Here is a 26,193-nt window from a genome sequence, read left to right on the forward strand (position 1 = left end):
CCATAAGGAAAGGGAGAACCAGAGTTACCTCTGCTGCAAAAGGATAAGTTCATTAGAATTACCAGCCTCATAAATTACAGGCCAAATAAATGCTTCAGAGTTCAAGTAACGGACACATCTCAACACTGTTCAGAGGAGACTGTGTGAATCAGGCCTTCATGGTTGAATTGCTGCACAGAAACAGCTACTAAATGACACCAACAACAGAAAAAGACTTGCTTGGGTCAAGAAACACGAGCAATGGACATCCTAAATTGAGATTTTTGGTTCCAACCACTGTGTCTTTGTGAGACGCAGACTAGGTGAACGGATTATCTCTCCATGTGTGGTTCCCACCGTGAAGCATGAAGGAGGTGTGATGTGCTTTGCTGGTGACACTGTCTGTGATTTATTTAGAATTCAAGGCACACTTAAACAGCATGGCTACCAGAGCATTCTGCAGCGATATGCCATCCCATCTGTTTTGCTATTAGTGGAACTATCATTTGTTTTTCAACAGGACAATTACCCAAAACACACCTCCAGGCTATGTAAGGGCTATTTGACCAAGAAGGAGAGTGATGGAGTGCTGCATCAGATGATCTGGCCTCCACAATTCCCCGACCTCAACCCAATTGAGATGGTTTGGGATGAGTTGGACCGCAGAGTGAAGGAAAAGCAGCCAACAAGTGCTCAGCAAACATGGGAACTCCTTCAAGACTGTTGGAAAAGCATTCCTCATGAAGTTGATTGAGAGAATGCCAAGAGTGTGCAAAGCTGTCATAAAGGCAAAGGGTGCCTACTTTGAAGAATCTAACATCTTAAATATATTTTCGATTTTGATTTGTTTAACACTTTTTTTGGTTACTACATGATTCCATATGTGTTATTTCATAGTTTTGATGACTTCACTATTATTTTACAATGTAGAAAATAGTACAACTAAAGAACCCCTTGAATGAGTAGGTGTGTCCAAACTTTTTACTGGTACTGTATATACATTACAGTGGTTCTTCCTTTAAAAGTCTGCCGCAGAATTCTATGGCACGTTATTTAAGTGTCAGCTATTGCTGCCATTAATGCTAGTTAGTGCTAGTTTGACCACCAGAGGGTATCTTTGAGAAGAATTTGACTGTTTTTAATATTGGCTGTACTTGAGAATTTAAAACCTAGTAATTAGATTAATATTATGGTGTTTATTTAATATTCCAAGAAAAACAAAACCCTCAGGGTTTCTGTTGGGAAAATATGGCGCTGTACAGGCTACTAAGTGACTGCAAGTGAAGAGAGAAATAATCCTAACAATTCCACACAGCAATTGTAGGCTAACCAAAACCCTAAATGGAGATTCAGTGAAAATAAAAATCTCATTGATTTATCAAGACCAGTCCCCATGCTTGTCTCAGAGCAGCACAAAATTATGCTGAAATAGTTGACCACACGTGGGTAGAATATTGCTTCAAATCCTATTATAACAATTGGATGACTTTGGGAGTTTCAGTAAGTAACAATGTATTGCCTTCATTAGCCTACTTTATTCAAATGTGTCTGTTATTCAGTGATATTTATTCCCATAGTAATTCCATCCAGATGTGGTTAGTGTCATGGCTGTTGAAGGAACTGGACCAAGGTGCAGCTTGGTAAGCGTACATTTTCTTTATTAACTCAAAATGACGCCAAATAAAACACTACAAAACCAGACCATGAAACTCAAAGGCTATGTGCCCTAAACGAAGTCAACTTCCCACGAACACAGGTGGGAAAAAGGGTACCTAAGTATGGTTCCCAATCAGAGACAACGATAGACAGTTGTCCCTGATTGAGAACCATACCTGGCCATAACATAGAAATAGAAAATCATAGAAAAACAAAACATAGAATGCCCACCCCAACTCACACCCTAACCAAACTAAAATAGAGACATAAAAAGGATCTCTAAGATCAGGGCGTTAGAAAACAGTGCATTTGGTGGACTCGGTAAGAGTCTATTGTCCTGCTCAAACTCCATGTGTGGGGGGCAATTTCTCACCAGGGACCAGGCCAAATTTGATTTTTGATGGTAAATTTAACTATTTACAAAGCAAAAGGTACACCTTATGGACTGCTATGTGTTCCATTATAATTCACCACATTTCTTTCAAGGTAGGATTATAGCAATATTGTGTTATGTTTACATGTATATTTCTAGTATTGTACAACATTATTGTACCTAATGTTGGCTGTTAAGTTAAATGTATTTTTTTCTTCTCCAATTGCAGACAATGACCCAAAACACACTACCGCCAGGGTTTGCATTACAAATGAGGGCATAAACTGGGACAAGACACCAGCAGAGTAAGTTTCTAACTTTCCAGTCAGAAATTAAAACACACAAGATGTGTCAATATATGGAAAAATACAAGTTTAAAAATGTTGACCAATCGATTGGTTGAAAGAACAGATGACTCTTGGTTGATCAAGATTCATTTTAGTTGGGGACAACCCTACACTATTTGTTTGTGTTTCTTACATCTGCAAACAGTTAGGTTGTTTTTTCTTAGCAAGTTGAGCCTAAATCTTATTAGCCACTAATTCTAATCGCTAGTTAGTTGGCTTGCTAGCTAATAAAATTACTGAGTCAGCACAAACGTAATTAGCTATACAACCTGATAATACCAGTGATGGCGTAGGCTCTAAATCGCAAGTCAAATTGCAACATTTGGTTCAAAATAAGGCCTAGATTGTTTGCCCATATCGTTCAACCCTACGTGGCAGTGTGGAAATTATCTCAAATGAGTGCAGGAAATGCAGAAATTGATAAATGCTGCATTTTCGGGGGGCTTGAATTTGAATTGAACAGCATAAAACAATCAGAATGGAGAAAGACCCATTGAAATCACTTAGAATGTATGTGTTACTACCCTAGGGTCACGCACTACTCATTTTTATGTATTCTTTTTTATATTGTTAGACCAGAAATGTTTTTGTGTTATTACATACAGGAATAACTATTGGATATCAGAGCAGCGATAACTCACCAGCATCAACACCAGGAATATGACTTTCCCAAAGCAGATCCTTTGTTCGCACCCCCCAGGGCAATTGAACTGATTCCAGAAACCCACCTAAAACATCGCCGGTGAAGGAAAGGTACTCGGAGTGGTCTTCTAGTCTGATTTAAGAGGCACGGACACCACCCACCGCTTCCGAGTATATTACTCGCTAATGTTCAGTCTCTGGATAATAAAGTTGACGAGCTCAGGGCGCGGGTCTCTTTCCAGAGAGACATCAGGGATTGTAACCTATTCTGCTTCATGGAAACATGGCTCTCTCAGCATATACTGCCCGAATCGGTCCAGCCAGCTGAATTCTCAGTCCATCGCGCAGACAGGAATACATATTTTTTCGGGAAGAAGGGTGGGGGTGTATGTTTCATGATTAACGACTCATGGTGTAATTGTGATAACATACAGGAACTCAAGTACTTTTGTTCACCCAATCTAGAATACCACCCAATCAAATGCCGACCGTAATATCTCCCAAGAGAATTCTCATTGGTTATAGCCACGGCCGTCTATATCCCCCCTCAAGCTGATACCACGACAGCCCTCAAAGAACTCCACTGGAATTTATGCAAACTGGAAACAACATATCCTGAGGCTGCATTTACTGTAGCTGGGGATTTAAACAAAACACATTTGAGAAAAGGGATGCCGATATCGACTGTAGTTCTCTCGCTGCCAAAACACTCGACCACTGTTACTACAACTTCCAAGATGCCTATAAGGCCCTCCCCAGCCCTCCTTTCGGCAAATCTGACCACGACTCCATTTTGCTCCTCCCTATAGGCAGAAAATCAAACAGGAAGTACCCGTGCTAAGGACTATTTAACGCTGATCTAACCAATTGGAATCCACGCTTCAAGATTGTTTTGATCACGCGGACTATGTTCCCGGGTAGCTTCCGAGAATAATATTGACGAATACACTGATTTGGTGACTGAGTTTATCAGGAAGTGTATAGGAGAGGTTGTACCCACTGTGACTATTCAAACCTACCCTTACCAGAAACCGTGGTTGGCAGCATTCGTGCAAAACTGAAAGCGTGAACCACCACATTTAACCATAGAAAGGTGACTGGGAATGTCAGAATACAAACAGTGTAGTTATTCCCTTCACAAGGCAAATCACAGGCAAAACATCAGTATAGAGACAAAGTGGAGTCGCAATTCAACGGCTCAGACACGAGACGTATGCGGCAGGGTCTACAGACAATCACGGACTACAAAAGGAAAACCAGCCACGTCGCGGACACCAACGTCTTGCTTCCAGACAAGCTAAACACCTTCTTTGCCCGCTTTGAGGATAACAGTGCCACCGACGCGGCACGCTACCAAGGACTGTGGGCTCACCTTCTCCGTGGCCGACGTGAGTAAGACATTTAAGCGCGTTAACCCTCACAAGGCTAACGGCCCAGACGGCATCCCTAGCTGCATCCTCAGACATATTTAATCTCTCCCTATCCCAGTCTGCTGTCCCCACATGCTTCAAGATGGCCACCATTGTTCCTGTACCCAAGAAAGCAAAGGTCACTGAACTAAATGACTATCGCCGCGTAGCACTCACTTTTGTCATCGTGAAGTGCTTTGAGAGACTAGTCAAGGATCATATCACCTCTACCTTACTGTCACCCTAGACCCACTTCAATTTGCTTACTGCCACAATAGATCCACAGACGATGCAATCGCCATCACACTGCCCTATCCCATCTAGAGAAGAGGAATACATATGTAAGAATAATGTAAATTGACTATAGATCAGCATTCAACGCCATAGTACCCTCCAAGCTCATCATTAAGGTCAAGGCACTGGGTCTGAACCTCGCCCTATGCAACTGGGTCTTGGACTTCCTGACGGGAAGTCCAGGTGGTGAAGGTCGGTGGTGAATGTAGGAAACAACACCTCCACCTCGCTGATCCTCAACACTGGGGACCCACAAGGGTGCGTGCTCAGTCCCCTCCTGTAGTCCCTGTTCACCCGTGACTATGTGGCCAAGCACACCTCCAACTCAAATCATCAAGTTTGCAGATGACACAACAGTAATAGAATTGATTACCAACAATGACGAGACAGCCTACAGGGAGGAGGTGAGGGCTCTGTGAGTGTGGTGCTAGGAAAATAACCTCTCACTCAACGTCAACAAAGGAGATGATTGTGGACTTTAGGAAACAGCAAAAGGAGCACCTCCCTATCCACATTGACGGGACCGCAGTGCAGAAGGTGGAATGCTCCAAGTTCCTCGGCATACACATCACTGACAAACTGAAACAGTCCACTCACACAGACAGTATGGTGAAGAAGGCACAACAGCGCCTCTTCAACCTCAGGAGGCTGAAGAAATGTGGCTTGTGACCTAAAACCCTCACAAACTTTTACAGATGCACAATCGAGAGTATCCTGTCAGGCTGTATCGCCGCTTGGGACGGCAACTGCACCAGCCGCAATCCAGAGGGTGGTGCGGTCTGCCCAATGCATTACTGGGGGCAAACTACCTGCCCTTCAGGTCATCAACCGCATCCAATGTCACAGGAAGGCCAGACAGATCATCAAGGACAACAACCACCTGAGCCACTGCCTGTTCACCCTGCTATCAACCAGAAGGTGAGGTCAGTACAGGTGCATCAAAGCTGGACCGAGAAGCTGTTTTTCAGTCTCTATCTCAAGGCCATCAGACTGTTAAATAGCCATCACCAGCACATAGAGGCTGCTGCCTATATACATAGACTTGAAATCACTGGCCACTTTACACTAGTCACTTTAATAATGTTCACATATCTTGCATTACCCATCTCATATGTATATTCTGTATACTATTCTACTGTATCTTATTCTATGCTGCTTTGACATTGCTCGTCCATATATTTTTATATTCTTAATTCCACTCCTGCACTAGATTTGTGTGTATTGGGTATATGTTGTGTAATTGTTAGATATTACTTCTAAGATATTACTGCACTGTTGGAGCTAGAAGCACAAGCATTTCGCTACACCCGCAATAACATCTGCTAAACACGTGTATGTGACCGGTAAAATTTATTTGATTTGATAAAGCAAATATATAACTTTTATTATTCAAAAACATAATACTGTCATACGTCTATATATACTTTTTTAAATACCGTAATATTATATTTGGGCTATATCGCCCAGCCCTAGTTCAATCAAAAGACCTGATTAACATGACCTCAATAACGCAGCCACATCCAGAGTCCCCTGTGCTGACACATGCAGAAATATATATATATACAGTGCCTTGCGAAAGTATTCGGCCCCCTTGAACTTTGCGACCTTTTGCCACATTTCAGGCTTCAAACATAAAGATATAAAACTGTATTTTTTTGTGAAGAATCAACAACAAATGGGACACAATCATGAAGTGGAACGACATTTATTGGATATTTCAAACTTTTTTAACAAATCAAAAACTGAAAAATTGGGCGTGCAAAATTATTCAGCCCCCTTAAGTTAATACTTTGTAGCGCCACCTTTTGCTGCGATTACAGCTGTAAGTCGCTTGGGGTATGTCTCTATCAGTTTTGCATATCGAGAGACTGACATTTTTTCCCATTCCTCCTTGCAAAACAGCTCGAGCTCAGTGAGGTTGGATGGAGAGCATTTGTGAACAGCAGTTTTCAGTTCTTTCCACAGATTCTCGATTGGATTCAGGTCTGGACTTTGACTTGGCCATTCTAACACCTGGATATGTTTATTTTTGAACCATTCCATTGTAGATTTTGCTTTATGTTTTGGATCATTGTCTTGTTGGAAGACAAATCTCCGTCCCAGTCTCAGGTCTTTTGCAGACTCCATCAGGTTTTCTTCCAGAATGGTCCTGTATTTGGCTCCATCATCTTCCCATCAATTTTAACCATCTTCCCTGTCCCTGCTGAAGAAAAGCAGGCCCAAACCATGATGCTGCCACCACCATGTTTGACAGTGGGGTTGGTGTGTTCAGGGTGATGAGCTGTGTTGCTTTTACGCCAAACATAACGTTTTGCATTGTTGCCAAAAAGTTCAATTTTGGTTTAATCTGACCAGAGCACCTTCTTCCACATGTTTGGTGTGTCTCTCAGGTGGCTTGTGGCAAACTTTAAACGACACTTTTTATGGATATCTTTAAGAAATGGCTTTCTTCTTGCCACTCTTCCATAAAGGCCAGATTTGTGCAATATACGACTGATTGTTGTCCTATGGACAGAGTCTCCCACCTCAGCTGTAGATCTCTGCAGTTCATCCAGAGTGATCATGGGCCTCTTGGCTGCATCTCTGATCAGTCTTCTCCTTGTATGAGCTGAAAGTTTAGAGGGACGGCCAGGTCTTGGTAGATTTGCAGTGGTCTGATACTCCTTCCATTTCAATATTATCGCTTGCACAGTGCTCCTTGGGATGTTTAAAGCTTGGGAAATATTTTTGTATCCAAATCCGGCTTTAAACTTCTTCACAACAGTATCTCGGACCTGCCTGGTGTGTTCCTTGTTCTTCATGATGCTCTCTGCGCTTTTAACGGACCTCTGAGACTATCACAGTGCAGGTGCATTTATACGGAGACTTGATTACACACAGGTGGATTGTATTTATCATCATTATTCATTTAGGTCAACATTGGATCATTCAGAGATCCTCACTGAACTTCTGGAGAGAGTTTGCTGCACTGAAAGTAAAGGGGCTGAATAATTTTGCACGCCCAATTTTTCAGTTTTTGATTTGTTAAAAAAGTTTGAAATATCCAATAAATGTCGTTCCACTTCATGATTGTGTCACACTTGTTGTTGATTCTTCACAAAAAAATACAGTTTTATATCTTTATGTTTGAAGCCTGAAATGTGGCAAAAGGTCGCAAGGTTCAAGGGGGCCGAATACTTTCGCAAGGCACTGTATATATTTAATTTTGTTTAAAAGCTCTGATGAGACCAAGAGAACAATAAACACTTTTCAAATCAAAAACAGAAATCCACTTTGGGTAAAAAAAAATTTAAAAAATGTTTTTAAAGACTTCTGTTTTCAAAGATGTAGCCTACGTACGATGCAATACTTGTGATCATTTTAAGGAGAACAAAAACGACTTAGCCTACATTTGAACACCACCGCAAAAGCTGAACATGGTCGGTCAATCAACAATGGCCGCAGCATGAATAAGGTCTATTGGAGACACTGTGCATGCATGGTTCTCATGAGACATTTCAGTAATAGCAGCAACTGCTATGAGTCTTTTGATGAGTGTGGATTTAGTAAGTCGATTACTAAAGCTTACCTAACTACCTACTCATAAATGCTCATAAATCTAAATTCAGTTACATACTGTATTCCTATCAACATTTTTATAATTCTAAAAGTATTTATTTAAAGTTGAACTCTTTTTAAAAAACTAAATAGGTCCTGTACATGTTGTGAAAATAACTGTAGAATACTGTAGGGGATTGGGAGGAGGAAGTTCTTGGGGCAGATTACCTGGTTTGGGCAGTGCCTTCTGGAAGCCTCTCTGTACCGGCAGCAGCATCTCAGATACAGACACTTTCCTCCAGTGGGAGAATCTGTTCAAACACACACAGAGATGCACGCACACGCACGCACACGCACACAGTCTAAAAGCTCCTCCATGAGTAAACATGTCTGATTCAAAATCAGATTTTAAATCAATTGTAATTTGAATGACAGAGACCATGTACTTACATAGTACTCTCTGTTTTCATGGTAGGCTGGGAGTCAGGGACAATGCTGCTGTCTGTTAGATGGAATGAGGGTAAAGGGAAATAAACGGTGTGTTTACAGTCATTACATTTATGTTACATTTATGGGAGATGTATTACAGAGACAATGTGAATGCCCAAGTGACTGTCACAACCTATCTACATTTGTTTTTAAATGACATGTTGTCATTAAGCAGACACTTATCTAGAGCGACTAAATAGTCAGTGCATTCAATTTAGTTAGGACAACCAGATATCACAGTCATTGTATACAGTATATAAAGTGTGAAGGAACTGTACCAAGAAGCTCCTCTTCCTCTGCCTGGTCAGTTTGGACCATCTCCACCACTTTGTCCACTGGGATGTGCTGCAAAACGAGTACCGGTACAATAATTAAACTACTGCTACCACCTCCTGCTACTGCTCCTTGTTAGTCAGCTACAACTAATAATGATAGACTTATAGAATTACCACTACAGATGCTACTACTACAACCATAGCTATATATAATGTGGCGCCGGACAATTTGACCGGGAAGATTTTAATTTACCGGCCATTTGAGGAATTTACTGAACCCATATGCATTGGGTGCATAACTCATTATGGCGTCCACCTACGGTGCTCAAAATGACAGAAATCTGATTTAGATGATGATAATGCATCTTAACAGAACAAGTAAGGAAGCAGCCAATAAATGCAATTTGCGGGAAAACAGCGCACCTGATAGCGGTTCCATATGTGAGAGAGATGCAAATCTCTGTTAAATTATACTCACACCCCCCTCTTTCTAAGTTTTTCTTGAGTAGAATTTAAAATGTTAAGACAATTCTTGCGCATTCATTGTTTCATTGTGTGAATCGCTTGCCCGTGTATTTTTTATTTTTTAACCAATTCACCATTACACGTCACCAGTAGTAAATATACCCATCATTTGGTTATACACATTTCTGTTGGTGCATGTATTAATTACAGTCATGTATCATTCTCATTCTCGGAGTGGAAACGTTGTTTGCAGAGTTCACAACCTGCTACACTTGTGAGAAATAAGTTTTAGTTTATTTCATAACCATAATTTACAAGATTTGTTTTTTGTTTGTTTGGAGTGCTCCATGTAAGCAATGAGTATGTGTCAGGTTTCTCTGTCCTGATTATTTTGAGGGAGCGCAAGTGCCTGAGCACACATAGAAGTACCTCGCCTGCTGCACAGAAATGTATGATTTTGTATTTTATTTTTTACATCCACTGCAAATGAGAATATTTAAAACATGATATATACACAGTATATATTTTGGGGGGGGGGGGGTATTTTACCCCCTTTTCTCCCCAATTTTGTGATATCCAATTGCGATCTGGTCTTATCGCTGCAACTCCCCAACGGGCTCGAGAGAGGCGATGGTCGAGTCATGCGTTCTCCGAAACATGACCCACCAAACTGCGCTTCTTAACACCTGCCCGCTTAACCCGGTCAGCCTGAAGGCGCCCGGGCCCACCACAAGGAGTCACTAGAGCGCGATGAACCAGGTAAAGCCCCCCCTGCTAAACCTTCCCCTAATGACGCTGTGTGCAGCCCTACGGGACTACCGGTCACGGCCGGTGGTGACACAGCCTGGGATCGAACCCAGGTCTGTAGTGACGCTTCAAGCAATGCGATGCTGCGCCACTTGGGAGGCAAATAATGATATATTAAATCTATAGTTTCTCACCGTAATCGATTTTGAAAATCGTTCCAACAATCTCCCCGTTGATAATCACCAATCCTCAGTGTGAAAGAGCAATTAAAGTTACAGAACTAACGCTCCATTAGCCTATAGGCTTTGACTTCCATGCGCTCATTTCTTTAGCATCCAATGGATCACGGTGTATCAATTTCCATTAATGAATAAAAAGCATTATTTTGCAATGGGATTTTCTTCCTCCCGGTCATTTTGGCCAGCAACAGTTTTCATTTATTTTTAGGGGGCCAAAAGCCGGTAATTGCCGGCTAACAGAAACCCTGCTATAAATGTATAATAATTACTCCAATATTACCATTGTTGGAATATCGCAATGTCACTACTATTAGGAGCGTACTGTCCAGGCGGTGTACTTGTACATAAAGCTGACGCATGCTACAGAAACAGGAGATTGGCCCAGAGGACAGTAGCCTTTCTGGCACGGACAAGGCTACCTAGAACATACTTACTACAACTATTGCTACAGCTACTAGTACGATTACAGTGCCTTGCGAAAGTATTCGGCCCCCTTGAACTTTGCGACCTTTTGCCACATTTCCAGCTTCAAACATGAAGATATAAAACTGTATTTTTTTTTGAAGAATCAACAACAAGTGGGACACAATCATGAAGTGGAACGACATTTATTGGATATTTCAAACTTTTTTAACAAATCAAAAACTGAAAAATTGGGCGTGCAAAATTATTCAGCCCCCTTAAGTTAATACTTTGTAGCGCCACCTTATGCTGTGATTACAGCTGTAAGTCGCTTGGGGTATGTCTCTATCAGTTTTGCACATCGAGAGACTGACATTTTTTCCCATTCCTCCTTGCAAAACAGCTCAAGCTCAGTGAGATTGGATGGAGAGCATTTGTGAACAGCAGTTTTCAGTTCTTTCCACAGATTCTCGATTGGATTCAGGTCTGGACTTTGACTTGGCCATTCTAACACCTGGATATGTTTATTTTTGAACCATTCCATTGTAGATTTTGCTTTATGTTTTGGATCATTGTCTTGTTGGAAGACAAATCTCCGTCCCAGTCTCAGGTCTTTTGCAGACTCCATCAGGTTTTCTTCCAGAATGGTCCTGTATTTGGCTCCATCCATCTTCCCATCAATTTGAACCATCTTCCCTGTCCCTGCTGAAGAAAAGCAGGCCCAAACCATGATGCTGCCACCACCATGTTTGACAGTGGGGATGGTGTGTTCAGAGTGATGAGCTGTGTTGCTTTTACGCCAAACATAACGTTTTGCATTGTTGCCAAAAAGTTCAATTTTGGTTTCATCTGACCAGAGCACCTTCTTCCACATGTTTGGTGTCTCCCAGGTGGCTTGTGGCAAACTTTAAACAACACTTTTTATGGATATCTTTAAGAAATGGCTTTCTTCTTGCCACTCTTCCATAAAGGCCAGATTTGTGCAATATACGACTGATTGTTGTCCTATGGACCTATGGACACACCAGGCAGGTCCGAGATACTGTTGTGAAGAAGTTTAAAGCCGGACTTGGATACAAAAAGATTTCCCAAGCTTTAAACATCCCAAGGAGCACTGTGCAAGCGATAATATGGAAGGAGTATCAGACCACTGCAAATCTACCAAGAGATCCCCTCTGCAGTTCATCCAGAGTGATCATGGGCCTCTTGGCTGCATCTCTGATCAGTCTTCTCCTTGTATGAGCTGAAAGTTTAGAGGGACGGCCAGGTCTTGGTAGATTTGCAGTGGTCTGATACTCCTTCCATTTCAATATTATCGCTTGCACAGTGCTCCTTGGGATGTTTAAAGCTTGGGAAATCTTTTTGTATCCAAGTCCGGCTTTAAACTTCTTCACAACAGTATCTCGGACCTGCCTGGTGTGTTCCTTGTTCTTCATGATGCTCTCTGCGCTTTTAACGGACCTCTGAGACTATCACAGTGCAGGTGCATTTATACAGAGACTTGATTACACACAGGTGGATTGTATTTATCATCATTAGTCATTTAGGTCAACATTGGATCATTCAGAGATCCTCACTGAACTTCTGGAGAGAGTTTGCTGCACTGAAAGTAAAGGGGCTGAATAATTTTGCACGCCCAATTTTTCAGTTTTTGATTTGTTAAAAAAGTTTGAAATATCCAATAAATGTCGTTCCACTTCATGATTGTGTCCCACTTGTTGTTGATTCTTCACAAAAAAATACAGTTTTATATCTTTATGTTTGAAGCCTGAAATGTGGCAAAAGGTCGCAAAGTTCAAGGGGGCCGAATACTTTCGCAAGGCACTGTATCAATGAAAAACTACTATCCGTTGTACTACCCCTCCTAACAGTTAGGAGAAAGACCAGACCAACCCTGCGGTATTTCTCTGCCACAGGTCCAGCTCTGGTGTCCTGCTTGGTAGCTTTGCTCTGTGATAGAGCAACCACTGCATCCATCTGGGGAAAAAAATAATAAACTTTTAGGAGCAAATCAAAACTTCCACTCTGTCATATACGAGAGATATTTCAACTGGAGTTGGTGTTAGGACTTCCCCCTCAGTGCTGCCTGCCTATGCTACAGGAGGGTTTAGCTTCCATCTAGTCTCAAGTACATTACTCTAAGGGACAAATCCTTACTTAAATTTAAGTTGAATTTTCACTTAGTCTCCCATTGGTATCGATGTGTTAGGGTGAGAATTGCAGTATCTATGTAATGGCAAAGTGCATCTGGAATTTTTACTCAAATCTCCCATTGACAGTGAGAGATTGACTGTCAGTTACACAAAATAGTTACATACATCTCCAGTTAGGATTGGGACACTACTGAGTAGTACAGTAAATACAATAAAATAAAATGCATAGTGCATTTGGAAAGTATTCAGATGCCTTAACTTTTTCCACATTTTGTTACGTTACAGCCTTATTCTAAAATTGATTAAATTGTTATATTTACACATCAATCTACACAAAATACCCAGTAATGACAAAGCAAAAACCAAATTATGAAATATCATATTTACATAAGTATTCAAACCTTTTACTCAGCACTTTGTTGCATTACCTTTGGCAGTGATTACAGCCTTGAGTCTTCTTGGGAATGACCCTACAAGCTTGGCACACCTGTCTTTGGGGAGTTTCTCCCATTGCTCTTTGCGGATCCTCTCAAGCTCTGTCAGGTTGGATGAGGAGCATTGCTACAAGGCTATTTTCAGGTCGCTCCTGAGATGCTCGATCGGCTTCAAGTCCCGGCTCTGGCTGGGCCACTCAAGGACATTCAGAGACTTGTCCCAAAGCCACTCCTGTGATGTCTTGGCTGAATGCTTAGGGTTGTTGTCCTGTTGGAAGGTGAACCTTCACCCCAGTCTGAGGTTCCTGAGCAATCTGGAGCAGGCTATCAACGATCTCTTCGTACTTTGCTCTGTTCATCTTTGCCTCGACCCTGACAAGTCTCCCAGTCCATGCTGCTGAAAAACATCCCCACAGCATGATGCTGCCACCACCATGATTCACCGTAGGGATGGTGCAAGGTTTCAACGTAGTGATGTGACGCTTGGCATTCAGGCCAAAGAGTTCAATATTGGTTTCATCAGACCAGAAAATCTTGTTTCCCATGGTCTGAGAGTCTTTTGGTGTCTTTTGGCAAACTCCAAGCGGAATGTCATGTGCCTTTTACTGAGGAATGGCTTCCGTCTGGCGTCTCTACCATAAAGTGCTGCAGAGATGGTTGTCCTTCTGAAAGGTTCTCCCATCTCCACAGAGGACCTCTAGACCTCTGTCAGGGTGACCATCACCCTGACAGAGGTCACCTCCCTGACCAAGGCCCTTCTCCCCCGATTGCTCAGTTTGACCGGGCGGCCAGCTCGAGTCTTGCTGGTTCCAAACTTCTTCCATTTAAGAATGATGGAGGTGTGTTCTTGGAAACCTTCAATGCTACAGATATTTTTTTGTACACAATCCACAATCCGACACAATCCTGTCTCCGAACTCTATGGACAATTCCTTCAACCTCATGGCTTGGTTTCTGCTCTGACATGCACTGTCAACTGTGGGACCTTATATAGACAGGTGTGTGCCTTTCCAAATCATGTCCAATCAATTGAATTTACCACAGATGCACTCCAATCAAGCTGTAGACACATCTGAAGGATGATCAATGGAAACAGGATACACCTGAGCTCAAACCCGAGTCTCATAGCAAAGGGTCTGAATACTTATGTAAATAAGGTATTTCTCCTGTCTAAAAGCCTGTTTTTACTTTGTCATTATGGGGTATTGTTTGTAGATTGCTGAGGAAAAACATGTCTCAATCCATTTTAGAATAAGACTATAACGAAACAAAATGTGGAAAAAGTCAAGGGGTCTGAATACTTTCCTAAGGCACTGTATATCTGTAATTAATGCATGAATGTAAATGTAACTCCATTTCTATGGTAAGTCCTTCTGCACCTGCTCCCTCCTGCTGTGGCTCAGTGTAATGCCAGGGGCGGCGTTGTAGTAGGGTTTGGCCGTCCTCAGCTCCCCCAGGCCCGACTGGCCTTGCCTCTCACACGACCTGACCAGCTCTATAGCCGGCTTCACTTTGGGCCTGCTGCCTCTGGGAGTGGCTAAAGTAGGAGGGGAATCCATCAAAGAGCAACATTAAAAACACACAGACACACACCATTCAACAAAGAGAGCTGAGTCACTGGCTTACTGGGGCTCTCTCATGCCGTCCCTGGAAGGGGTGCGTCACCTGAGTGGGTTGATTCACTGATGTGGTCATCCTGTCTGGGTTGGCGCCCCCCCTTGGGTTGTGCCATGGCGGAGATCTTTGTGGGCTATACTCGGCCTTGTCTCAGGATGGTAAGTTGGTGGTTGAAGATATCCCTCTAGTGGTGTGGGGGCTGTGCTTTGGCAGAGTGGGTGGGGTTATATCCTTCCTGTTTGGCCCTGTCCGGGGGTGTCCTCGGATGGGGCCACAGTGTCTCCTGACCCCTCCTGTCTCAGCCTCCAGTATTTATGCTGCAGTAGTTTATGTGTCGGGGGGTCAGTTTGTTATATCTGGAGTACCTCTCCTGTCCTATTCGGTGTCCTGTGTGAATCTAAGTGTGCATTCTCTAATTCTCTCTTTCTCTCTCTCTCTCGGAGGACCTGAGCCCTAGGACCATGCCCCAGGACTACCTGACATGATGACTCCTTGCTGTCCCCAGTCCACCTGGCCGTGCTGCTGCTCCAGTTTCAACTGTTCTGCCTTATTATTATTCGACCATGCTGGTCATTTATGAACATTTGAACATCTTGGCCATGTTCTGTTATAATCTCCACCCAGCACAGCCAGAAGAGGACTGGCCACCCCACATATGCTCTCTCTAATTCTCTCTTTCTTTCTCTCGGAGGACCTGAGCCCTAGGACCATGCCCCAGGACTACCTGACATGATGACTCCTTGCTGTCCCCAGTCCACCTGACCGTGCTGCTGCTCCAGTTTCAACTGTTCTGCCTTATTATTATACGACCATGCTGGTCATTTATGAACATTTGAACATCTTGGCCATGTTCTGTTATAATCTCCACCCGGCACAGCCAGAAGAGGACTGGCCACCCCACATAGCCTGGTTCCTCTCTAGGTTTCTTCCTAGGTTTTGGCCTTTCTAGGGAGTTTTTCCTAGCCACCGTGCTTCTACACCTGCATTGCTTGCTGTTTGGGGTTTTAGGATGGGTTTCTGTACAGCACTTTGAGATATCAGCTGATGTACGAAGGGCTATATAAATACATTTGATATTGATTTGATTTGAAGAGAAAGCAAAAAGACAAATCGCTTTCAACAGAACTAAATAACAAAGTAGTGTTCCATTTTACTCTATTCCACGCCATTTAGGTTGAGGCAGATGTACACTACAGGCCAAAAGTATGTGGACACATTATTGTCAAACATCTCATTCCAAAATCATGGGCATTAATATGGAGTTGGTCCCCCTTTGCTGCTATAATAGCCTCCACTCTTCTGGGAAGGCTTTCCACTAGATGTTGAAACATTGCTGCGGGGACTTTCTTCCACTCAGCCACAAGAGCATTAGTGAGGTCGGGAAATTAGGCCTAGCTCACAGTCGGCGTTCCAATTAATCCCAAAGGTGTTCGATGGGGTTGAGATCAGAGCTCTGTGCAAGCCAGTCATGTTCTTCCAAACCGATCTTGACAAACCATTTCTGTATGGACCTTGCTTTGTGCTGGGGGGCATTGTCATGCTGAAACAGGAAAGGGCCTTCCCCAAACTTTTGCCACAAAGTTGGAAGCACAGAATCATCTGGAATGTCATTGTATGCTGTAGCGTTAAGATTTCCCTTCACTGGAACTAAGGGGCCTAGCCCGAACCATGAAAAACAGCCGCAGACCATTATTCCTCCTCCACCAAACCTTACAGTTGGCACCATGCATTCGGGGAGGTAGCATTCTCCTGGCATCCACCAAACCCTTATTGTCCATCAGACTGCTAGACGGTGAAGTGTGATTCCAGAGAAAGCATTTCCACTCCTCCAGAGTCCAATGGCGGCGAGCTTTACACCACTACAGCCAACGCTTGGCATTGAGCATGGTGATCTTAGGCTTGTGTGCGTGCGGCTGCTCGGCCATGGAAACCCATTTCATGAAGCTCACGACGAACAGTTCTTGTGCTGACCTTTCTTCCAGAGGCAGTTTGGAACTCGATAGTGATTGTTGCATCTGAGGACAGACGATTTGTATGCACTTTGCGCTTCAGCACTCGGCGATCGTGTTCTGTGAGCTTGTGTCGCTTACCACTTTGAGGCTGAGCCGTTGTTGCTCCACTTCACAATAACAGCACTTACAGTTATCAGGGCAGGTGTTCTTGGAAAGATGGCATCCTATGACGGTCCCACGTTGAAAGTCACTGAGCTCTTCAGTACTGCAGTTCTGCTGCCAATGTTTGTCTATGGAGATAGCATGGCTGTGTGCTCGATTTTATACACCTGTCAGCAACGGGTGTGGCTGAAAAAAATAGAATCCACTAATTTAAAGGAATGTCTACATACTTTTGTGAGGGGTACCCACATGCTGCCATAACAACGCTAAAGGGGCTGGCTCCTGTCCCCCTCCCTCCTCCGCTGCTGGTGATGAACGTGCTGGACTCAGACACCCTCCTCTTGGCTGGAGTCACCATCTGGGATAACAAACAGTGTGTGTATGTGTGCATTTCATTATAAGACCATACTCAGTTAGAATATCACACAAGCCACCAATGGTATGTACTAACTGGTGTTCTGCAGTCTTTGTTCACTTACAGTAGTACACTGTGCCAAGCTTTACATGACATTAAATACTCCACACCAGCAATGATTTCCTGCTAACTCAGATAACCACTGGGAAGTAACTAGCTAGTTATCAGCCACCTGTAAGGGTCCAGAGGGGCGAGGGGGTAGCAGACAGGGGACACTGTCCCCCTCTCTCTCCACGTCAGCGTCGGGGGACATCTGACTCTCGGGAACAAGAGCCTGTTTGGATATGACTGTCTGTCAGTCTCACTTCCTAACATTTCCCAGGCAAATGCAATCACATAGCGCAAATACATTGGTATGCATGCTGGTTGGAAGACATTTGCTGTGTGTTGGAACACCAATACTGTTTTATATTCAAGGAATAACTCACTCAAAACCCCTAATTCCTCTGATTTACATTGTTAAATAACGCAAATATGCCATTTGTTTGTGCATTTCGCCGTTATAAGTTAGGGAGCAACACGAAAATTGTTGTGGAAATCCGCAAAGCTCAAGTGGAATACAAAACCCACAATGCAATGCTCTCTCTAGAAAGGCTGGCTAGCCAGGTAGTTTTTAAACACATGTAACTGCTATTTCCTGCAATCTAGAGCTAAAATAAATACCCCATTAGGCTGTGGTGCTTGGCAAAGTAAAAAAATATATACATCACCAGTAAAAAGTTTGGACACACCTACTTGTTAATTTTTACTATTTTCTACATTGTAGAATAATAGTGAAGACATCAAAACTATGAAATAAAACATATGGATTCATGTAGTAACCAAAAAAGTGTTAAAAAGCTTTGCACACTCTTGGCATTTTCTCAACCAGATTCACCTGGAATGCTTTTCCAATAGTCTTGAAGGAGTTCTCACATATGCTGAGCACTTGTTGGTTGCTTTTCTTTCACTCTGTGGTCCAACTCATCCCAAACCATCGAAATTGGGTTGAGGTCGGGTGATTGTGGAGGCCAGGTCATCTGATGCAGCACTCCATCACTCTCCTTCTTGGTCAAATAGCCCTTACACAGCCTGTGTTGCGTCATTGTCATGTTAAAAAAACAAATGATAGTCCCACTAAGCGCCAACCAGATCGGATGGCATATTGCTCCAAATCAAATCACATTTTATGTTAATGCGAGTGTAGCGAAATGCTTGTGCTTCTAGTTCCGACAATGCAGTAATAACCAAATGAGTAACCTAACTAACAATTCCAAAACTACTACCTTATACACACAAGTGTAAAGGGATAAAGAATATGTACATAAAGATATATGAGTGATGGTACAGAACGGCATAGGCAAGATGCAGTAGATGGTATCGAGTACAGTATATACATATGAGATGAGTATGTAAACAAAGTGGCATAGTTTAAAGTGGCTAGTGATACATGTATTACATAAAGATGCAGTAGATGATATAGAGTACAGTATATACGTAGACGTATGAGAAGAAGAATGTAGGATATGTAAACATTATATTAAGTAGCATTGTTTAAAGTGGCTAGTGATATATTTTACATCAATTCCCATTATTAAAGTGGCTGGAGTTGAGTCAGTGTGTTGGTAGCAGCCACTCAATGTTAGTGGTGGCAGTTTAACAGTCTGATGGCCTTGAGATAGAAGCTGTTTTTCAGTCTCTCGGTCCCAGCTTTGATGCACCTGTACTGACCTCGCCTTCTGGATGATAGCGGGGTGAACAGGCAGTGGCTCGGGTGGTTGTTGTCCTTGATGATCTTTATGGCCTTCCTGTAACATCGGGTGGTGTAGGTGTCCTGGAGGGCAGGTAGTTTGCCCCCGGTGATGCGTTGTGCAGACCTCACTACCCTCTGGAGAGCCTTACGGTTGTGGGCGGAGCAGTTGCCGTACCAGGCGGTGATACAACCCGACAGGATGCTCTCAATTGTGCATCTGTAGAAGTTTGTGAGTGCTTTTGGCGACAAGCCAAATTTTTTCAGCCTCCTGAGGTTGAAGAGGCACTGCTGCGCCTTCTTCACGATGCTGTCTGTGTGGGTGGACCAATTCAGTTTGTCTGTGATGTGTACGCCGAGGAACTTAAAACTTACTACCCTGTCCACTACTGTTCCATCGATGTGGATAGGGGGGTGTTCCCTCTGCTTTTTCCTGAAGTCCTGAAGTTCATCTCCTTAGTTTTGTTGACGTTGAGTGTGAGGTTATTTTCCTGACACCACACTCCGAGGGCCCTCACCTCCTCCCTGTAGGCCGTCTCGTCGTTGTTGGTAATCAAGCTTACCACTGTTGTGTCATCCGCAAACTTGATGATTGAGTTGGAGGCGTGATTGGCCACGCAGTCGTGGGTGAACAGGGAGTACAGGAGAGGGCTCAGAACGCACCCTTGTGGGGCCCCAGTGTTGAGGATCAGCGGGGTGGAGATGTTGTTACCTACCCTCACCACCTAGGGGCGGCCCGTCAGGAAGTCCAGTACCCAGTTGCACAGGGCGGGGTCGAGACCCAGGGTTAAATGCTGAGCTGTAGTCGATGAACAGTATTCTCACATAGGTATTCCTCTTGTCCAGATGGGTTAGAGCAGTGTGCAGTGTGGTTGAGATTGCATCGTCTGTGGACCTATTTGGGCAGTAAGCAAATTGGAGTGGGTCTAGGGTGTCAGGTAGGGTGGAGGTGATATGGTCCTTGACTAGTCTCTCAAAGCACTTCATGATGACGGAAGTGAGTGCTACGGGGCGGTAGTCGTTTAGCCTAGTTACCTTAGCTTTCTTGGGAACAGGAACAATGGTGGCCCTCTTGAAGCATGTGGGAACAGCAGACTGGGATAGGGATTGATTGAATATGTCCGTAAACACACCAGCCAGCTGGTCTGTGCATGCTCTAAGGGCGCGGCTGGGGATGCCGTCTGGGCCTGCAGCCTTGCGAGAGTTAACATGTTTAAATGTTTTACTCACCTCGGCTGCAGTGAAGGAGAGTCCGCATGTTTTGGTTGCGGGCCGTGTCAGTGGCACTGTATTGTCCTCAAAGCGGGCAAAAAAGTGATTTAGTCTGCCTGGGAGCAAGGCATCCTGGTCCGTGACTGGGCTGGTTTTCTTTTTGTAATCCGTGATTGACTGTAGACCCTGCCACATACCTCTTGTGTCAGAGCCATTGAATTGCGATTCTACTTTGTCTCTATATTGACGCTTAGCTTGTTTGATTGCCTTGCGGAGGGAATAGCTACACTGTTTGTATTCGGTCATGTTTCCGGTCACCTTGCCCTGATTAAAAGCAGTGGTTCGCGCTTTCAGTTTCACGCGAATGCTGCCATCAATCCACGGTTTCTGGTTTGGGAATGTTTTAATCGTTGCTATGGGAACGACATCTTCAACGCACGTTCTAATGAACTCACTCACCGAATCAGCGTATTCGTCAATGTTGTTGTTTGACGCAATACGAAACATATCCCAGTCCACGTGATGGAAGCAGTCTTGGAGTGTGGAATCAGATTGGTCGGACCAGCGTTGAACAGACCTCAGCGCGGGAGCTTCTTGTTTTAGTTTCTGTCTGTAGGCAGGGAGCAACAAAATGGAGTCGTGGTCAGCTTTTCCGAAAGGAGAGCGGGGGAGGGCCTTATATGCGTCGCGGAAGTTAGAATAGCAATGATCCAAGGTTTTGCCAGCCCTGGTTGCGCAATCGATATGCTGATACAATTTAGGGAGTATTGTTTTCAGATTAGCCTTGTTAAAATCCTCAGCTACAATGAATGCAGCCTCAGGATATGTGGATTCCAGTTTGCAAAGAGTCAAATAAAGTTTGTTCAGAGCCATCGATGTGTCTGCTTGGGGGGGAATATATACGGCTGTGATTATAATCGAAGAGAATTCCCTTGGTAGATAATGCGGTCGACATTTGATTGTGAGGAATTCTAAATCAGGTGAACAGAAGGACTTGAGTTCCTGTATGTTGTTGTGACCACACCACGTCTCGTTAACCATAAACCATACGCCCCCGCCCCTCTTCTCACCAGAAAGATGTTTGTTTCTGTCGGCGCGATGCGTGGAGAAACCAGCTGGCTGCACCGACTCCGATAGCGTCTCTCCAGTGAGCCATGTTTCTGTGAAGCAAAGAACGTTACAGTCTCCGATGTCCCTCTGGAATGCTACCCTTGCTCGGATTTCATCAACCTTGTTGTCAAGAGACTGGACATTGGCGAGAAGTATGCTAGGGAGTGGTGTGCGATGTGCCCGTCTCCGGAGTCTGACCAGAAGACCGCTTCGATTCCCTCTTTTACGAAGTCGTTTTTTTGGGTCGCCGGCTGGGATCCATTCCGTTGTCCTGGGTGAAAGGCAGAACACAGGATCCGCTTCGCGAAAGTCATATTCTTGGTCGTACTGATGGTGAGTTGACGCTGCTCTTATATTCAGTAGTTCTTCTCGACTGTATGTAATGAAACCTAAGATGACCTGGGGTACCAATGTAAGAAATAACATGTAAAAAAAAAAAAAATGCATAGTTTCCTAGGAACGCGAAGCGAGGCGGCCATCTCTGGTTAAGTGTGCCATGAATTCTAAATAAATCACTGACAGTGTCACCAGCAAAGCACCATCACACCTCCATGCTTCACGGTGGGAACTACACATGCCGACATCATCCGTTCACCTAATTTACGTCTCACAAAGACACGGCGGTTAGCACCAAAAATCTCAAAATTTGGACTCATCAAACCAAAGGGTAGATTTTCACCGGTCTAATATCCATTGCTCGTGTTTCTTGGCCCAAGCAAGTCTCTTCTTCTTATTGGTGTCCTTTAGTAATGGTTTTCTTGCAGCAATTCGACCATGAAGGCCTGATTCACACAGTCTCCTCTGAACAGTTGATGATGAGATGTGTCTGTTACTTGAACTCTGAAGCATTTATTTGGCCTGCAATTTCTGAGGCTGGTAACTCTAATGAACTTATCCTCTGCAGGAGAGGTAACTCTGGGTCTTCCTTTCCAGTTGCGGTCTTCATGAGAGCCAGTTTCATCATAGCGCTTGATGGTTTTTACGACTGCATTTGAAGAAACTTTTTAAATTCTTGAAATGATCTGGATTGACTGACCTTAATGTCTTAACCTCTCTAGGGTACGTGGGTAGCGTCCCACCTGACCAACATCCAGTGAAATTACAGAGCGCCAAATTCAAATACAGTCATACTGATTATAAAAATTCCAAAAACATACAAGTGTTATACTTAGGTTTAAAGATTAAGTGCTTGTGAATCCAACCAGTGTCAGATTTCAAAAAGGCTTTACGGTGAAAGCATACCATGCGATTATTTGAGAACATCGCCCAGCAGACAAATCATTACAAACAGTAACCAGCCAAGTAGAAGTTACACAAGTCAGAAATATAGAGATCCAATCAATCACTTACCTTTGATGATCTTCATATGGTTTCACTCAGAAGACATTCATTTACTCAATAAATGTTTGTTTTGTTCGATTAAAGTCTCTCTTTATATCCAAAAACCTCAGCTTTGTTTGCGCATTTTCTTCAGTAATCCACAGGCTCAAACGCAGTAAAATTGATAGAAACATGTCAAACGACGTTTATATTCAATCCTCAGGTTGTTTTTAGCCTAAATAATCGATAATATTTCAACCGGACAATAACGTCGTCAATATAAAAGGCAAACAAGAAAGGCGCGCTCTCGGGATTGCGCATGAAAAACCTCTGTGACACTTTAGGGTCCAGTCATTCAGACTGATCTTACTCCCTTATTTTTCAGATGGACTGTCGTTTCTCTTTGCTTACTTGAGCTGTCCTTGCCATAGTCGATGTTCTATTACCAAATAGGGCTATTTTCTGTATACCACCCCTACCTTGTCACTACACAACTGATTGGCTCAAACGCAAATGAACTTTTAACAAGGCACACCAGCTAATTGAAATGCATTCCAGGTGACTACCTCATGAAGCTGGTTGAGAGAATGCCAAGACTGGGAAAATCTCAAATATATTTCGATTTGTTTCACACTTTTTTGGTTACTAAATTATTCCATATGTGTTATTTCATAGATTTGATGTCTTCACTATTATTCTACAATATAGAAAATAGTAAAAAATTAAGAAAAATGACTGGTACTGTATATATATATATATATATATATTTGTTTTTTGCAACCAAGTCCACAAGGTAGGACTGCGCCAATCTTATAGTCTTTGGGTAGAACCCCGTATGAACTTTCATTACAATCCGAGAGCGCAGATTTTTTTGCCTTTCCACTGTAAAATTTCTGTCTACTTGTAAGATGAACAGGGAGTAGAATACACAAGATGCAAATGCTTACCTGGGAGCAGTTGTCATCCATAACAATCTTGACTGTGGTCTTCACGACAGAGGTTCTTCTCTTACCCACAAACGACTGACAGGAAACAAGGAAACAGGCCATTGTATCAGTATATCGCCCCCAAGATATGCAGACTATTTGGAAAGTATTCAGACCCCTTGACTTCTTCCACTTTGTGTTACGTTACAGCCTTATTAAATACATGTTTTCCCTCTTCAATCAACAGACAACACCCCATAATGACGAAGTGAAAACGGGTTTTTAGACATTTTTTCACATTTATTAAAAATAAAATACTGATACTTTACTCAAAATTGAGCTCAGGTGCATCCTGTTTCCATTGACCATCCTTGAGATGTTTCTACAACTTGATTGGAGTCCACCTGTGGTAAATTCAATTGACTGGACATGATTTGGAATGGCACACAATGTCCCACAGTCGACAGTACATGTCAGAGCAAAAACAAGGCCATGAGGTCGAAGGAATTGTCCGTAGAGCTCCGAGACAGGATTGTGTCGAGGCTCAGATCTGGGGAAGAGTACCAAAACAATGCTGCAGCATTGAAGGTCCACATGAACACAGTGGGCACCATCATTCTTAAATGGAAGATGTTTGGAACCACCAAGACTATTCATAGAGCTGGCCGCCTGGGCAAACTGAGCAACCGGGGGAGAAGGGCCTTGGTCAGGGAGGTGACAAAGAACCCGATGGTCACTCTGACAAAGTTCCTCTGTGGAGATGGAAGAGTCTTCCAGAAGGACCACTATCAATTCAGCACTCCACCAGTAAAAGGCACATGACAGCCCGCTTAGAGTTTGCCAAAAGGCACCTCTGGTCTGATAACCAATATTGAACTCTTTGGCCTGAATGCAAAACGTCTTGTCTGGAGGAAACCTGGCACCATCCCTACGGTGAAGAATGGCGGTGGCAGCATCATGCTGTGGGGATGTTTTCAGCGGCAGGGACTGGGAGACTAGACAGGATCGAGGGAAAGATGAACAGAGCAAAGTAGAGAGATTCTTGATGAAAACCTGCTCCAGAGTGCTCAGGACCTCAGACTGGGGCGAAGGTTCACCTTCCAACAGGAAAAAGGCCCTAAGCACACAACCAAGACAACGCAGGAGTGGCAGGAGTCTTTGAATGTCCTTGAGTGGCCCAGCCAGAGCCCGGACTTGAACCCGATCAAACATCTCTGGAGAGACCTGAAAATAGCTGTGCAACGACACTCCTCATCCAACCTGACAGAGCTTGAGAGGATCTGCAGAGAAGAGTGGGGGAAACTCCCCAAATACAGATGTGCCAAGCTTGTAACGTCACACCCAAGAAGACGCAAGGCTGTAATCATCGCCAAAGGTGCCTTAATTTGTAATAAATTTGCAATATGTTTTGCTTTGTTTATTAGGGGGTATTGTGTGTAGAGTGATGAGGGACAACAACTTTTAGAAATGATCCATTTTAGAATAAAGCTGTAACATAACAAAATGTGGGAGAAAAATCAAGGGGTCTGATTACTTTCCGAATGCACTTTAAGCCTCCAACAGTTAGGCCAAAAAACACATTCATAATCATGGATTGATTTGTGAAATCTGCGGGGGAAAAGCTGTAAAAAAATATTTTATGATCAGTTTTGCCTTGTAGTTCACAGGCAAAAGACAAGAATAAGATTACATAGGGCCACAGTTCATAGGGCCACAGTTCTCAGGCTTAGGGGCCATCTTGTCTCCTGTTAGCAGGGTAGTATTCACTAGAAACCAAACAGAACAAAACCTGCCGAACAGGAGAAGGACATACCTGAACTTGTCCAATAAGAAACTTTTTTGTGTTGGAAAACATTATTTGTTGCAAAATGTTTTCCTACGGTGCGCACTAATGAATACACTGCGGTAGATATAAACGCTACCTACTTTGTTCTTGTTTCCGTAGACGCTCCTGGCTGCCTGCATGATGTCCAGGGAGGAGCTGAAGTGGATGGTGAGGTGGGAGCCCTCCACCCCACTCACACACAACGGCTCTGTCAGCTTTAACTTCAGCACCCTCCTCCTACCCTCCTCTGGACAGAGAGCACACATGTGAAAGTACACAGCAGGGTGTTTTCCCGAACACACACAAGGGCATTTTCAGTGCACACACACCAGGGCGTTTTTAGTCATTTGAAATGTGCAGAAACTTTGCAGATATAAATGTATTGAATAGAGTTGACGCCATGGTGGATAGTCATATCTGTTCTATGCAACACATTCTTTCCACCCTACTAGATGGGCATTAGACGGCTAGCTTTGACTTGTGG

General features: G+C 43.5%; 1 protein-coding gene across 1 annotated transcript in view; it reads right to left on the reverse strand.

The window, feature by feature from the left end:
* sycp2 (synaptonemal complex protein 2) overlaps positions 1-26,193 on the reverse strand; it is a 64,718-nt gene that overhangs the window by 34,032 nt on the left and 4,493 nt on the right. The window contains exons 11-19 of the mRNA XM_031794123.1: positions 25,811-25,956; positions 23,906-23,980; positions 17,760-17,861; positions 17,422-17,530; positions 14,821-14,978; positions 12,748-12,831; positions 9,005-9,071; positions 8,688-8,739; positions 8,466-8,548 (exon numbers count right to left, since the gene is read on the reverse strand). Of these exons, the coding sequence (XP_031649983.1) occupies positions 8,466-8,548; positions 8,688-8,739; positions 9,005-9,071; positions 12,748-12,831; positions 14,821-14,978; positions 17,422-17,530; positions 17,760-17,861; positions 23,906-23,980; positions 25,811-25,956 (876 nt within the window). The remainder of the gene's footprint in view (positions 1-8,465; positions 8,549-8,687; positions 8,740-9,004; positions 9,072-12,747; positions 12,832-14,820; positions 14,979-17,421; positions 17,531-17,759; positions 17,862-23,905; positions 23,981-25,810; positions 25,957-26,193) is intronic.

Source organism: Oncorhynchus kisutch, linkage group LG17, assembly GCF_002021735.2.
Source record: "Oncorhynchus kisutch isolate 150728-3 linkage group LG17, Okis_V2, whole genome shotgun sequence".
In the NCBI taxonomy this organism is placed as follows: Eukaryota; Metazoa; Chordata; class Actinopteri; order Salmoniformes; family Salmonidae; genus Oncorhynchus; species Oncorhynchus kisutch.